The sequence below is a fragment of the Triplophysa dalaica genome, chromosome 20 (assembly GCF_015846415.1).
Source record: "Triplophysa dalaica isolate WHDGS20190420 chromosome 20, ASM1584641v1, whole genome shotgun sequence".
Taxonomy (NCBI): domain Eukaryota; kingdom Metazoa; phylum Chordata; class Actinopteri; order Cypriniformes; family Nemacheilidae; genus Triplophysa; species Triplophysa dalaica.
In genome coordinates, this window is record NC_079561.1 from 2,530,009 (window position 1) to 2,545,762 (window position 15,754).

A 15,754-nucleotide genomic window follows, 5' to 3' on the forward strand; every position below is an offset into this window, starting at 1 on the left:
ATAAGGCCCACACAAGGCCCATATTTGTCCATTTAATTTCACAGTGACATTTCAGAAATTTTAACGGTCATATTTGCAGGTGCAGGTCATAGGTAATTATGACGCGTGAGATGTGTTCTTTCGGAGCTGATTCAGACCTGTTCACCGTCACTGCCAGTACTGAACTCTAAAGTTGAGAGTAATTTGGGACCTTTCAAACATGAGGTCATTAGCTGCGGAGATATACCACACCTAGAATCCAAATGAAAACATTTCTGTGGATATTCCTGATGGAAGTTTATAATTAAAGCGCGAAACGCTAATTAGTTGGATTATTAAGGCATGTCGAAGGAATGTTCCTCTAATGGAACAAAAAAACTCTGTTTTCACACTCTTTCACTTACTTTCTGATCATCTCCAGCTAATTTAACCCTTGTGTATATTTCCCCTCATGAACTCATTAGTAATAAAAACACGGTGCACGTTTTTACTTGCAGGTTTTGGACAGAAGCACATTGTGTGTGAATTCTATCAGGGGCGAAGTTTCAAGATTGGCAAGTTGTGTGTTATCCTTGGAGATAGCCATTGTTACCAGGACGTTGAAGCCAGGGCCGTGGTCTCAAAGCATGCTGGGAGGAAAGCGCATTCCACTGTGTCCACGTCATTTCGGGGCTTGTGGGTAAAATGACTGTTTTGGTTTTACTTAGTCTGATGATGATTCATTGATTAACAAATTATCAAATTCACTTTTTTACCTTATCACAATGACTGCTCATAAACTTGTAATTGTGGTAACCCACTAATTTGTACATACTCGCAGGACGTGTACACGAATGATGTCATGAGGTCATCAGAGGATAGCTCAATAGTACCACTCGTGAAGTTCTATTGGCAGTCGAAGAAGTGGTTTTGTTCAATACACCAGACTGTTATATAGTGGAATGCATTCAGCAGTCGTTCTAAAAGACATAAAATGTCTCTGAAAAGAGATAGGGATGTACGTTTTTTTCTTTACACAAAAACATACTATAACATTTTAAAATGTATTTATATATGCAGAATTTATTTTAGTGCTGTCAATCGATATAAAAAAAAACTGGTCAGTGCCGATGGCAGTGATCTTACATGTGGGCGGTTTCGCATCGGGCGACCCGGTTTCTATTCCTGTCTCGTTCCCGTCTCCCAAACCCAGCCCTTCTCTCTCCCACTTCGCTTCCTGTCCTCTATCTCACTCAACTGTACAAATAAAGCAAAAATGTCAAAAAAAATCTGATAAATTACACATTTATTCTGTGATTAATCACGATTATTCGCAAATAACATTCATGTTTTAAAATGAACTTTTACATCTTATAATTTCCCATTTAGTCTCCAAATTAATGTGAAAACAACAGATTTCCTTAACAACATCATTTTATGAATGAACGGCAACATTGTGATATTAGTACTGCAACTGATGTCTCTAATTTACGATATTTTCTTTATTTTAACATGAATTATAGCCATTTAAATTTGAAACAGTATAATTGAGAGCTATCATGTCCAACAAGTAGTAAATATACAGAAATTGAATTAAGTTTTCAAAAACTTTACAGACTTCAGTGATCAGAAGAATGACAACATAAACGGATGCTGTGTTATTGGCGTTAAATATTTTAATGTTAATCTGAAGAAAAAAAAGAATCGCATGCGTAAAAGCATTGACGTTAACCTAGTTTATTTCCTAAATAAAACATTCCAATTAATATCAATCAAACTGCAGTTGGTTTGTTTTGATTTAAGCCATACTAACTCCAACATGTAACTAACAAAATAAAACACAATAAAAACATGATAACATAATAAAAATGTTTTCTTTTAAACAGAGTTTTTTTTTCCCATTTTGGAAACAAACTCTTCATATGCACTTGTCTTACCAGAGATGCATATATTACATTTGCCAGTGTGCTTCATGGTCTTGAAACTATTGAGAGGGTGCATGAGCCACATAATGAGTCAGGGTCCTGTTCAGCATCCCCTGGTGTGAAGTAATGCTCTGGCCGTAGAGATATGTTACGTTTTCCTGTTATTAGACAGCCTATTAATTATTACCAGCTATGCCATTGAACGCACATAAAGCATTTATGTCCACAAACATACACCCAAATTCAGCTCTTATTTGGACCGAGCTCAAAAACATGCACAGAACAATTCTATTATACACTACCAAACAGCACACAACTACACATGTTTGTAGCGAATATGGCAAATAAGTACAATTAAATATAGTTCGTCACTGTTGCCTTCGTGTGTGGCGATATAGGAGCGACGGCTGCATCTTTAAGGTGGATGTCAAGCGCTTTATTCATTTAGCACTAGGCTTGCGTTGTGATACTTTAATGGAAAGTCCATGTGTCCATGAGAGGGAGAGAGGTTCTTTAGGTCCAGCCGACATGTTGAGTTAATGGAGGTAATCCTACACCCTAATGAAATAACAATGGTGCTGGACAGAACACGCACGCACACACAGACGCACAGACACAATTCCTCTCTGTCACTCTTGTCTCTCTTTATGTGGCTCTCCGTATGTCTTTCTTTTTCCTCGATTCTCCTATGATCATCTAGTCATATGTGTGGCTGTAGATTAGGGAGTGCCTGACTGAACGTATACATATATGGCCACTGAGCGGAATTAAATTGTCACAGGGTTCATTCACAGAAACTTGCATATCTGAGGACAGGAAAAGTCAGAACGTGATTGGACATTTGCCAAATAACTATCCTTATGAAATACAAATTGTGTTCCTTGATCACTATTTGTTTGCTATGGTAACCCTTCAATGAAGAATGAATTGCTTCAGTTGGATGTAAAGGCTGGCAAATGAAACTCTACACTGCTACTTCCATATATTCATGATTGGACAGAGAATATCCAGTCTCCCTAGCAAAGAACAGAAACTGACACAAATAGTGCTCCCAAAAATAAATTTGGGGTTTCCTGTGGCACAGTGGTTGGAGCATGGCACTAGTAAGGTGCCAAGGTCATGGGTTCGACCCCAGGGGATGGCACATAGTCGGAAACAAATGAATAATGCAACGCAATGTAAGTCGCTTTTTAGACCTGTATGACTTTTTTCTTTTGCAGAACACGAACGAAGATGTTTTCAAGAAAGTTGGTAATCGAACATCTCCGGGACCCGTTCACTTCTGTTATATGGACACAAAACCAATACAAACGGTTGCCATTAAACAACATTCTTTAGAATATCTTCTTTCATGTTGTGAGAGAGCAAGAAAGTCACAAAGGTTTAAAATAATAAATAAGTGCACTGTAAGTCGCTTTGGATAAAAGCGTCTGCCAAATGACTAAATTATAAATTATAAAATTACAATAGGGTGAGTAAATGATGACAGAACTTAAATTTTCCTATGAGCTGCCACTTTAAATCTCATAGGAATACATTTTCTGAGTGAAACAGAAGCATACACAATCTGCTGTATGAGACAACGTTATAAACAAAAATAAACGATTTCCAGATTTAAATACACGTTGAATCCTATACTACAATGTTTACACGAGTGAAAATTGTAAACTAACGAACATGTCAAAAGCAATTCGGTCACTCTCCTTGTCAGTCCGTGCCTTTGTTGATTGCCTGTCTCTCAGAATTCAGTCTTCGGATTGTGAGCGTATTTTTTCTGAGGTCCTCTCTTCAGGTATTAGCAGAATTTATGAGGTGTTAAATATTTCCTTTGTTCACCGAGCACGCAGCTGCTGGAACCATCAGAGCCCTCACGGCCCGGGCTGACTTCATTAGCCTGCTTAAGGAGCCTGTCTCTGGGGCTCAGTGACCACAGTCCTCCCTTGCCTCCCGTCTCAATACTTATCAGGAGTACAGTTACAGCTCTTGAACTATTAATGAAATCTATTAAATGATGTGTTTTCATTACAGTCACCCGGTGATGCGTGAATCACAGTTGGGGAGAAACTATGCATGTTATAATTTACAGCGAGACAGATTACATGAAAAACACATCACACTTTTAAATCATTATACAGACACACGGAGCCAAACAGTAGTAGTCCTAGTAAAATAATAACATCCATATCTGATGCTTTAGATGAAGATTCTACACAACGCTTGTAATTCAAGTGCTTGTTGCACAATGTCTGAGCAACGCAGGTTTATTCATACTCTTTGGGGGAGGGGGCATAAACTGTGGGTCTTCACGCCAGGGTGCCAGATGCAGCCCCGTTCGCGCCCCTCTTGGTGTATTTTTATTCTTTGTTTGACAGGCATCTTCTGGTTATACCGCGTCAGCAGAGTGCAGTGTGCAGCCAAAAGTTCTGCGCAGGTCTATAAATAAGACCCCTCTGAGCTGCACGTTAGCCCCCCAGCCCAAAAAGAACAGCCAACGTGCACTTGCTCCTAAAGACCTTTGTACCACCTTCTTTAATAAGTATCTTTCAACAGTTGGTTTGAATGGTCTTCCATTGGTTTGCTCTTTAAAATAAGTCAAAGAGAGGTGTGTGAGCCTCCCGAAAGTGTTGGAGGAACGTTGTTTATGGAGCCAAATTCTCATGGAACATGTGGAGTTAAGACTGCAGAACAACAGCAACCCCCTGCTAGTACATTCCGCGCAACAGCATGAATTTCTTGTTTTCGTTCTGTAAGTGTGTCAGTCAAAAAAGCATAACATGGCGTTCCAGAGCATCATTTTCTTCTCGGTGTGGGGTCTGGTTTATAAAGACATCATTTGTCTTTCTTTCCCTCGTTGCCCGGGTCGAATTGGTATTTTTGTGGTCGCAAATAATACAGAGCTGATCACTTGGACCAAACTATTAATACGAGTCTCATCCTGGCATCCCCAGCCCTTGCGCTGTGCCCCATTACTAACTTGGGCGCGAGCCAACAGCAGCACCCCGCATGGCAGCTGCGCGCATGCGCATCCTCGAGCGCTCTCGCTCCGTCGCCGTGGAGAACTTTAATAATGAAGTAGACCACGGAGTGCGCGTGTACTCAAGTTAACTTCAGGGGCGTAAATTAACCGGAAAAAATTACGCGCGGTATCTGCACGGCAGAGGCAACGAAGCGCTCCGCGGGGTTTGGGTTATAGCGTCGGTCTGTTGGAGCGTTCCGCTCCGGTGCGAACAGTGAAGCTCTCATGAACTTAGGTAGGACTTCACCGTCAGCCTCACTGACAGCGCGTGCACTGTCTGGCGCGAGCTGTTCCTCGCGCTACACGCAGCTCGAGCACTTGAATATTTTTGGATGAGCATGTCAACACAGCGAATGCAGCGACGCGCACGGACCTACTAAAGAGTTTGGTAATCTTAGGACTGCATAACTCCTAAAAGTAAGTAAGGTAACCATTTTTATGAACTGTCCGTCACTTTTATCGCTCGACAAATATTTAAAAGATTTGTTTTATTGAATATTGATTTGGTAACGGACAATGTGTAAACGCTGTGGGACACCTGCTCGCGCCTGAGACATTAACGTCATTTAAACGCTTTAAGATTATACGAATCGTACAAAGTTTAAGAATCAATTTAGTCGTATCAGTCAGCTATTTCTTATTCCACTTTGCTTATTTAATGGACACCTGTTGCGTTTTAATTATTATGTCGTTTTTAATAGCGCACATTAAAGTGATGTCAATTCTCTATATTGTCGGTTCTGTTTAAAATCTTACGTTTTTCCAAATCGAATTTAAATGTTTGTTATGTTTTCATTTTATTTTGCTTTATATTTGACATGGTGTGGTGATATATATTTAAATCGTTTTCAAATAATATTTGTATTTATTTATGTACTAAATACGTTTTTAATTATGTTGAGTGTCTATTTCTGTGCTCCAGAGGAGAGGGCTCTGAGTTTGGGTGATTCCCGTGTCCGTTTGGATCGCGCGTGCCACGTCCGTTTTCCCATGCACGTGGAGTTTGTGTTTGTATTTGATACGGAGGAAACGGGAATATCATGCCGACACTGAAGCCGCTTCGTTGCCCGTTGGCCATTGGCCGCTTTCTCGCGCTGTCGTCTGTCGATACCAGCTCGGGCCTCAACCCGATACCGGAGAAAGAGACCGGATTAGATTACACACTTAACACGAAATAATTCACACAGGTCTCTCTGCTGGCTGTAATAAAATGGAGTGCATTAGCCAACAATTACATAAGATAACAGTGGAGACCGGTCCTTTAACTATTTTAGGCGTCATTAAAATAGACAAACTTTTGGAAGAATCACAACTAATTAGTGTTAGGCCTGCAGTAAATTGCAGAGAATACATTGCTTTTTATTTTTTATAAGGATTATTTTATTTAAAAGTGGCAAAAAGTTAGACTCATGTCTTAAATACATAAGACTTATGATGAAATAATTATTAGTTTTATTTGCTTTAAACTCTTGATGCATTTATTAGCCTTAAACCAAAAAGGATCTATTTACTAATAATTCACACAAATATTTTAGTCACAATGTTGATTCATTCGGTTATTATATAAAGGGTCACTTGCCATCACCCGACGTGGTTTCACATACTGATCAAACACTGCATAAGTGGCATTAAAAGCATCTGCCCACATTAATTATCTGTTTTTGTCATACATTTGCAGAGGAAGGATAACTGGATTTTGATCACACGTGGGCGAAGGAGAACAAATTAAGGAATGTCATTGAATTTAATGGGCTGGAATAATGAAATCCCCACACTGAACGCATTAAATAAAATATATCCCAAACTCTTCCTCCGATTAAAACCAGTTGTCTCGCTTGTTTATTTATTAATAGGCGTTGTGTTTTGATAGTGGCGGGAGAGCTGATGATTTAAATGGAGGAAAACGAAGGCTTTGGCGTATTTGGCTTTCCTGTGCGTTGCGCGCGTGCCCCGGCTGTGATGGGTCGGGCGCAGAATGCCTCGCGTGCGTTCATTTACGTTTACATTTACGCATTTGCAGACGCTACTTACTTTGTATTATACATTTGTTTAAGCATGTGCTTTCATTCAAGATAATTGCAGCAACTTGTTGTGCCAGTCTTTGTTATTTTGGGAGAACACAATCTAAGTGATAGGCTACATTTACAGTCCGACAGAATATGTCCATTTATATGACATGTTTTCTTAAGAAAAAAACAATATCTGTTTAAGAGAGACAGGAATATTAAATCATGCATAATTGTTTCAGGCAAAACAGTTAAGATGTCTCAATAGTAACAACATCCCATAAAAGTGGTTGAAAGTAGGCCTAATGTTATTTCTTCTGTTTGGCATGTCTGTAGTAGTTCCATTTTGTTAGATTAAAAGTCTAGTAACCAAGTAAACCATTTTAAGTAGCCTAAATAGATTTATATTAGTATAGTCTTATTAAAAATGTTCTGCTAAACTATGATTGCTATTATGGTTTTGCCACGAATGCCATGATGTGTTAAATTGTTGTCTTTCGGCTAAGTATCAAACACATTTCCCGCTAATATAGTACACGGTGTCTTGTTAGGACACTTTATGTGCATCTCACTTGGCTCATAAATTGGCCAAATCATACTTCAATAATGTGAACAAGTTCGTGTGAGGGTTAGGTTTAAGGAACAGAAAATATCCTTAGGCTGCATATAAACATAAGAAGTCTGTGAGGTGTATGTGCGCTTTGAGACAGACCTGTGTCTGTGTGTGTTTGTGTGTGTGTGTGTGTTTGTGTGTGTGAGTTTTGCAGGACAGTAGGCACAGAGGGCACTGAGTGATAACAGTAAAAATCAATGTTGCTCGGCTCATTCTCCTGCCTGAGCATTAAAGGCTAGAATTTCAGAACACAGCTTCACCAAGCAAATGAAAAATTCAAATGATCTGCTCTTCAAACAGTGTCCTTCAACCTCCTCCCCCTCCCTCTCGCTCTCTCTTTCTTATGTCTCATAGAGTCATTGTTTTCATATCAGGCTAATGTTCTGTCCCCTAACTTTAAACCTCATACAAACCTACAGCGTTATTCGATTTTAGACTAAAACGGTATTGGGCAGATTTATATGCATTCGTTTATAAGCCTGAAAATGTATCACTATATTTTAAAAAAAATTCTCTAGTAACAAGTAAAGTAAAATCTGTACACACACATACACACACACAGCACGCACACACACACACACACACAAGCAAGCATACATATCTATTCAGAGACTTCCCATTCACATCTATTGTTCATAAATGTAATGTAATGTGTAATTGATACACCACGCCTCTAAAATACAACTTTTACCATTGTTAGGTTTCAATAAAGAGATTTTAGTTTTATGCATTTGAGCTATTTGTACCCTATCTGACCCTTACAAATGACTTTTGTCACTGTAACCTAATGTTATCATGGTGATTCAGGCACATAAAATCATTTTATGACTTGAATTTTGTGCCTTTTGAAGAGGCCCTTCTTTAAGGTTACCTTGCAAACATTTTTACGTCGACTGTGGAGCAGACACTTTTAGAGAAACTTCATCTCCCCACACTCTGAAACACGCATTTAATGTTTGAAAACACATTACAGGAGCATTTATAAACCACAGGTCTGGTACCTGCTGGAGGACAGGGAATAAAGCTATTCTACTCATCCAAAGCCTTTCAAAGAGTTTCTGAATAAGACTGCTTTTCATTACAGAAGTCTCTGGAGATTTCAAAGCAATTTACAGAAGTTTTAAGCTTTTAAATGATGGGAGAAGGATGGGAAGAGAGAAACATTTGGATGGATAGTCGGGGGTTCTCCACTTTGTGTTGGGGGGGCTTCATAATCACTGCGTCCAAAATTAACTTGCAAATTGTAGATGGACTGACAACATTTACCTGCCAGAAACATTTTTCACTGTCCTTGCATAGAGTAAAATGAAATGACGTCTGTAGATTATAATCGTTTGGTGGTTTGATGCATGCAAAGTGTGTTACGCATGTGTCACCACATGACGTCCTGGAGAAAAGAACGCATTAAAGGTACATTTCCGATGGTAGATTTGTTGTAACAAGCCGCTCTGTTTTCACACACAATTTTCACATGCATTTGGCACTCTGTGAATGTTAATTTTGGTCCCCGGCCCAAATTGTGGTCAGATGTGACTGCTGTCATGCATCACTATGAGTTTGTCTTTTGTGCGTTTATGTGCATTTACGTGTGTGTGTTGCAGTTCTCTGTGCCCATTGTTTAATGTTTACTTCTGTAAACGATATTTACTTCAGCCTATTTGTCCATGATACAGTGAAGTTAGCAGATTTCTGTCTTCCCCTCCTACACACACATACAAAGGGAGACGGAGACAAAGGAGGAGAGACAAAGGGAGATAACTGTTTGTTTATATTTTGTGATTTTAAAGCATCTTCGATTTGCAGGTGTCTGGACTGTTCTTGGGAAAACTGGAAGTTCAACTGATGGAGAATTCACAGGAGCTGAATGACCAGATTGTAAGTGAACATCAACACACTTCAGTTGTAAATGTGTTCTGTATCTATCTTGTTTTTTTCTCCAGAATTTAGCATTACTCCAAAAAATGATTCATACGAATGAGTTTTGTATTCTGTCAGTGTAGACGTGCATAGTAATATAAAGAAGCGTCTTTGGGGTGTTTATTGGTGTACATGTGGACGTGTGCAGGCCACTAAACTCTATCCTGTGCCATGATTGAAAAGTTTGATCTTGTAATTTAAATTGTTAGTGGGTATAAAAATATGTATGGGCCACCCAGGTGTGTACTGGGCAGTGTTTGGTCTTTAATACACAACAGATGTGAGCTGAAGTGTTGAGCACAGTAGCCATATGGCCAGTATGTGTCTCACACACACACGCGCATGCATAAACTTACACGCTACACAATGTTGGAACGCTTTTAGCCTGTCGTCCAATAGTGTCTGCTAGCAGACAATCCATTTCTATTTATTTAAAACTTTCTTTTTCTTTCCAAGTCCCTGGAAAACCATCATAAAACTTCATCTATTATGTTTAGATTTCATTTGAAGATTCGATTAATGATTATAACAGACCTGCTTTTGTGTTGCCACGCTGACATATTGGGGTTGCTCCGGTTTTCCTTTTCTTATGGGCATGTGTACATTTACGAGTGTTTTTATCCGCACGCTTTGGAAAAGACAGCCATCCATAATCCAGAAGAAAGACACAGATCTGGGGTAAATGGAGGAAGATGGAGATTGAGGTGTGGGTGGAGGGGGTATTTTGTGACTCGGGGGATCAATGCTTTTGGTTGTGGAGGAAAAATAGCAGAGGAGTAAAATGAAAAGGGGGTGGGGGGGTTGTGTAGCAGCAGCTTTTTCCTCTGGTGCAGTCTGTGCCCCAAAGCCCCAGAGCAGAGACCACAGACAGAGAGAGAGGACTCAGGTTACACACACTCTCTCACTCCCTAACACACAGATACACACACCGACCGAGAGGAAGAAAGAGAGAAAGAGACAAGGAGATATGAGAAGAATGAAGGGCACTAGATTCATGTGTTTATGCCGTTCTGGCTTAATTTTATGAACATCCACATATAAATGAAAAAAGTAGATGTGAAGAGCATTCAAGCTAATGGAGTGACGTGGTAATCTTTACTCATTTTCAACAGAAATGTCTGTATGTGGGGTATCAAGAGAAAATTCTTTGTTACACATATGTGAACAAAATTACTTTTCACCATTTCATTAACAGTTTTTGAAAATGAAGGCATGTCATGCCACCTGGTTGTGTTGGCATCTGCCTAAATTAAACAGCTTGTACTTAATAACACGTGAAATGTAGGTTTGTAGTATTTTGCCGTCTTAAAGTGATAGTTCACCCAAAAATCGTTTACTCACCCTCTTGAAATTTTGAACCTGTATGTCTGTCTTATGAAGAATGCAAAAGAAGATATTTTGAAGAATGTTTGTAACCGAACAGCAGTGGCACCCGAGAAAACGGTTACCAGTTAACAACATTCTTCAAAATATCTTCTATTGTGTTCTGCGGAAGAAAGCCATACAGGAAATGACAGGAAGGTGAGTAAATAATGACAGAATATTTATTTCGGTTAACTCTCTCTTTAACTGTGTATGTTTATGTGGTTATTTCATTTGTGTTAAGCATTGTTGCCCTTATGTTACTTTTTTTTGAGAAAAAACATCTTTCTGATCTTACATTCGAAGCATACAGATGAAAGCAATAATCCAAAATGCATAGTTTATCTCTAAACTAACTAAACAAATATCTCTGAATTCTCCTCCTCCTCATGGTTATTTGAGCGTTATACCTGTTGCTTGTCTATTTTGCTGCAAATCAAGTCAAATCTTATGGGAGTTGTTAATTTTACGTCATTGTTTTTACTTTTGGAGTAGATGAACACATCAGTAAAAGCAGCATTTTCCATCAACCCTTCATGTACATTCAACTCACCTCATTTTACAGCTTTGTATTATATAGCAAATCAGGGAATAGGTCATGTACTACTGTATGTCCAGCCTTTTGGGTCGAGATGTGGTTGACAGGTTTGGGTCCAGGCTGAGCACATTATTTAACAAGCACAGCGACATCTGGGAAGCAATTCATCATTTAATTAAATGCTGCTGAAACCTGGCCTTTCGTTAATGAGATTAATTTTAATAATTAACGAAAGGCTGACACAAGCACAAGAACTCATGAATAATTAAGCAGCATTTTTTTCTGCCGCAATCAGAGGGGAAGGGAACACTTTAATGCTAGAGTGCTTTTTTATATAAAGTTTCAGCTCATTTCATAAGGTGAACACACACACTCCAGTGCACATGTACAGAGAATTGTTGGTGTAAACACTGGTTGCTGTACAAAGATAGGCGAATCAATGAGCCAATGCAAGAAAAGACGGTGTCGCACAAGAAAGCACGCACAAAAGCACACACATGCACGCACGCATGCACGCTCACTCATTCAAAGCTGTGAAGGTGTGTCTGGCTATAGGGCTTGGCCTGGTGTTCAGTTTCCTTCTGACCCCTTTCCCTTGGCTGAATATAACATTCTAACTTCATACACCGGGTTGACATGGAAACAAAGCAGTCCAACACACCAGCTGAATGATGGTTAATTTAGTGTACTCGATTGATCAAAAACATATTTATTCCAGAAGTCATAGGTCTTTGGGAATACCAAATTTATTGAATGTTGGAATACTCAATTTATCTAATTTTGACGAATATACTGTAATATAATATACAGTGATCTAAAAAACACCAGGACATTTTGGAAAGAGAAGATTAAAATTTTCCCTTAAATTTGTTCTCACATGTTAAGTCATTTTTTTACTTTTTTAAAAGACAGATTGATGCTAAGAGGTATATTGCAGATAGAAGTTGTGTGTGAATTATACAAAAATAATAGTTGAAAGTGCTTTGAACAATTACTTCAGTAGAAAATGTGTGACGTTGAAATTATTATATACAGTATATATTAATCTTTTAAATATATATGTAACCCACAAGCCTGATCTTGTGAAAACTGCACGATCAGATCGGTTTACAATTGATAACCTGAAAAGACGCTGAATGGGCATCCAAGGTTTCTATGTGTGTACGCTTTTTCTAATTTTAGATTCAATTGCTCATTTTCTTGTTGATGTCCTCAGGGAGTTGTCATCTTCCCAGAAAAACAGAACAGCGTGAGCCAATGTCACCTGATCGGAAGACTCTGAAAACACCAGCGTTAGACATGTTGTGTGTGCGCATACCCACAATCCTTTGCCCGGTTGCACTTTTCTATTTCCTTTTTCTTTCTCTCTCTTCCTCTCTTTTTCGCGTTCCCCTGCCTTTAGAGAAGAGTGTTTTAGGGAGGGGACACATCAGATAATCTTACACCTCCCAGGGGCATATGCTGAAATGTGTGTGTGTTGAGGGGCGGGGGGGGCACAGGTAACAATGTATTTTACATGAAAGGAAGAGTATAAAGTTACAGCGCTGATAACCATAATACTGAAAGCGCGGAAAAAGAAAGAGAAAAAGGGGACTGTTTTCGCTCTCTGTATGTGCTTGTGTGTGTGTGAGCTGTTTCTGGGCCCATGAGTCTATGGATGTGTTTGTCACGAGCTTGCAAATAGGCTGAAATAAGGAACTTTTTTAAATGTGAATCATTTCACAGTTTATTTCGTTGATTTTCAAAACCGCGTGCCAAAGAATGACTAATTTCACGTGAAGACTTTCTTTCTCTTTGGAACAACATGAGTGCAAGTAAATGAAGGCGGTATTTTTATTGAATCATCCCTTAAATCCCATCTTTTCACCAGTAGACCTCATCTGGAGTCGGAACATGCCGAGTTACACTCGAACAGTATATTAACCGCTCTAAGAGCACAGATGCTGCTGGACGGGGATGTAGTTACAATCAGAGCCATTGCAAGAGAGAGTCACGTCAACTCCGTTGAGTCCAATGGAAAGGTTTTTCACAGCAATGGCGGTTCATGGAGGTTTTCAATAGTTCCTGGAAGTAACCAGTAACACAATGAGGTGCGGGTAAACTTTTAACCAATTTGAAGACGTAAGTCATTTAATGAATAAAAAAATGCAAGAAATAAAGCTTTAAAAGAAAAAACATAACTTCCTGGAACTATCTGAAGGTTTCATGAATCACGTGACACGCGGAAATTATGAACTTCCTTTGGCACAACACTCTCTCTCAATAGCTCTGGTTACAATCAAATGAAGATTTACAGTAGGTATATCTGACCTTCATCACCCTACATGTGTCTGGCTAATTTGAGGAGACCGTTATCAGGTGTGTCTCTTTCGTAGCACATATAAAAGGCCAAAAAACTATTAATAAGGTATAAACGAAAGTCTCATGTCTTAAAGGGATAGTTCACCCAAAAAGGACAATTCTGTCATTTATTCACCCTCAGGTGGTTTCAAACAAAAATGTCTTTATTCAGTTGAACAGAAAGATGTCAGGAAGAATGTCAGTAAGCAAACAGATCTCATCCCCCATTTACTGCCATAGTAGACAAAATAAATACTATGGGAGTCAATGGGGATGAGACCTATTTGCTTACTGACATTCTTCCAAATATCTTCCTTTGTGTTTCAACCAACAAAGAAATGTATAAGGGTTGAAACAACCTAAGAGTTAGAAAATGCTGTGAGATGATTTCTGTCCAGACGTAAGTGCACAGCGCACATGTGTGTTTTTCAAGAATTTTATTCAACGACCACACGCTACATCTGACATACACATACGTGCATGTGCTCTCACAGGTCCACACGCGTGTTTTCAATTATGACCGCAGATGACTGAGAACTGTGTCAGATGGGAGGGGTGAACTGTGTCAATTGATTGTGAGAAGTTTGTAGACTTTTAAAATTGTGGCACTCTTTCATTACTCTATTCTTTCTGTTTACATAATTCACCGTCAGAGAGAGTGAGAGAGAGACAAAACATTGAAACAAACAAATAGACAGATAGATTGAGTGAGAAAATGGTAAGTAAAAGAGAGAAAGATTTTAAAACCACAAGAACAAATTCAAAGAGAGTCACCTCAGCTGTGGTTTTATTACCACAGGATTGAGACAAATTGAGCATGACAGAGAAACCGTATTGAAACATACTTCCAGGATTGGAAAGAATGCAGAGAGAGATTTAGAGAAGCTTGTCTGTGAAGGTTCTACAACATTTCTAATAGACTGACGTGGGTTTAATGGCAGATGTGACTGTCATTATTCTCAGATATGTTCCTTAAATCCCCTCCTAACACTGCACAAAACTGCTATTTCTGCCAGTTTCATAACTTGTGAGATCTTGAGCACTTAGACAGCAGGGTATTAATCCATGAAGCAAAGTCTTCTGGTAAATGTATATCAGGGATGTGACAGACTAGCTTGTCAGCACAAGTTGTTGGAAGGGGTTAAAAAGTAAGTGGGCTTGTAAACCTATTTATTTTCAGAATAACATTCATTAATGCACAACAAATAAATATATAACGGACTGTGTTTTGCTTCATTCGTTTAGGGTGACTGTACAGTGCACGAGTCCAATTTCCGTTGCAGCTTGTTAAATAATCTAACATTGAAAAACTTTACGTTATTTCTGCAACTTTCTTATTTTGATTCTTCTCGGTGCAATTGATGAAATCAGTGAAACTTTTAATAAAATGCCTATTATGCTTATATGATTAGGCAAGTTTATTTATATAGCACACTTCATACACAATGTTTATTCAAAGTGCTTTACATAAAAATAATCATTTAAAATAATCACAACAATAAACAAAGGAATTTAAAGACCTTTAAAATTGTTAGAAAAAATGGATTCAAAGTTAATTAAAACAGTTGAGAATAAACTGATAATACATGAAATAAAGTGAAGCCAGTTTGGACAAGACACAGCTGTATATGGTCACATTAACCACAACCATTATTCCAGTTCATTAAACAGATTTCATTGAAAAACCGCTGCAGATTGAGAACTGAATGTTTTCTTTATACGCCGGATCAGAAACCAACCCCTATCTCTTGTCCTTCCACAGCTGAAGAAATCTACCACCGATTCGCACGCTCCTGACCCAGTAGACCACAGGTAATTTGAACGCATCTCACCTAGTGTTTCTATGCAGAACGAATATCCAGTAAAATCCATTTAACGTGTTATTTATGAACGTGAATGCCAGCGAACCGTGGGAGCCGAGTGATTTTGTTCACATCAAGACAGAGCGAGAGATAAAAAGAGAGAGGCATGTTAAAGTCATTGTGTGTGAGTGGGTGTAAAGCAGACAGCTTCGCAGTACCTCAATAAAACAAACTGTCTTTTGCTGTCTTGATGTGTGTCTGAGCACCGTCTACCTTG

At 38.8% G+C, this 15,754-nt stretch overlaps 1 protein-coding gene across 10 annotated transcripts in view; it reads left to right on the forward strand.

Moving 5' to 3' along the window:
* The window catches only part of eya4 (EYA transcriptional coactivator and phosphatase 4), a 35,365-nt gene that overhangs the window by 4,592 nt on the left and 15,019 nt on the right, over positions 1 to 15,754 (forward strand). For 9 of the 10 annotated variants that reach the window (XM_056732636.1, XM_056732635.1, XM_056732640.1 and 6 more), the window contains exons 1-3: positions 4,960 to 5,316; positions 9,322 to 9,393; positions 15,438 to 15,487. In XM_056732636.1, the coding sequence (XP_056588614.1) occupies positions 9,361 to 9,393; positions 15,438 to 15,487 (83 nt within the window). In that variant the 5' untranslated portion in view covers positions 4,960 to 5,316; positions 9,322 to 9,360. Of the gene's footprint in view, positions 1 to 476; positions 659 to 4,959; positions 5,317 to 9,321; positions 9,394 to 15,437; positions 15,488 to 15,754 lie in introns of those variants that run through there. The other variant, XM_056732637.1, reaches the window with a different exon arrangement.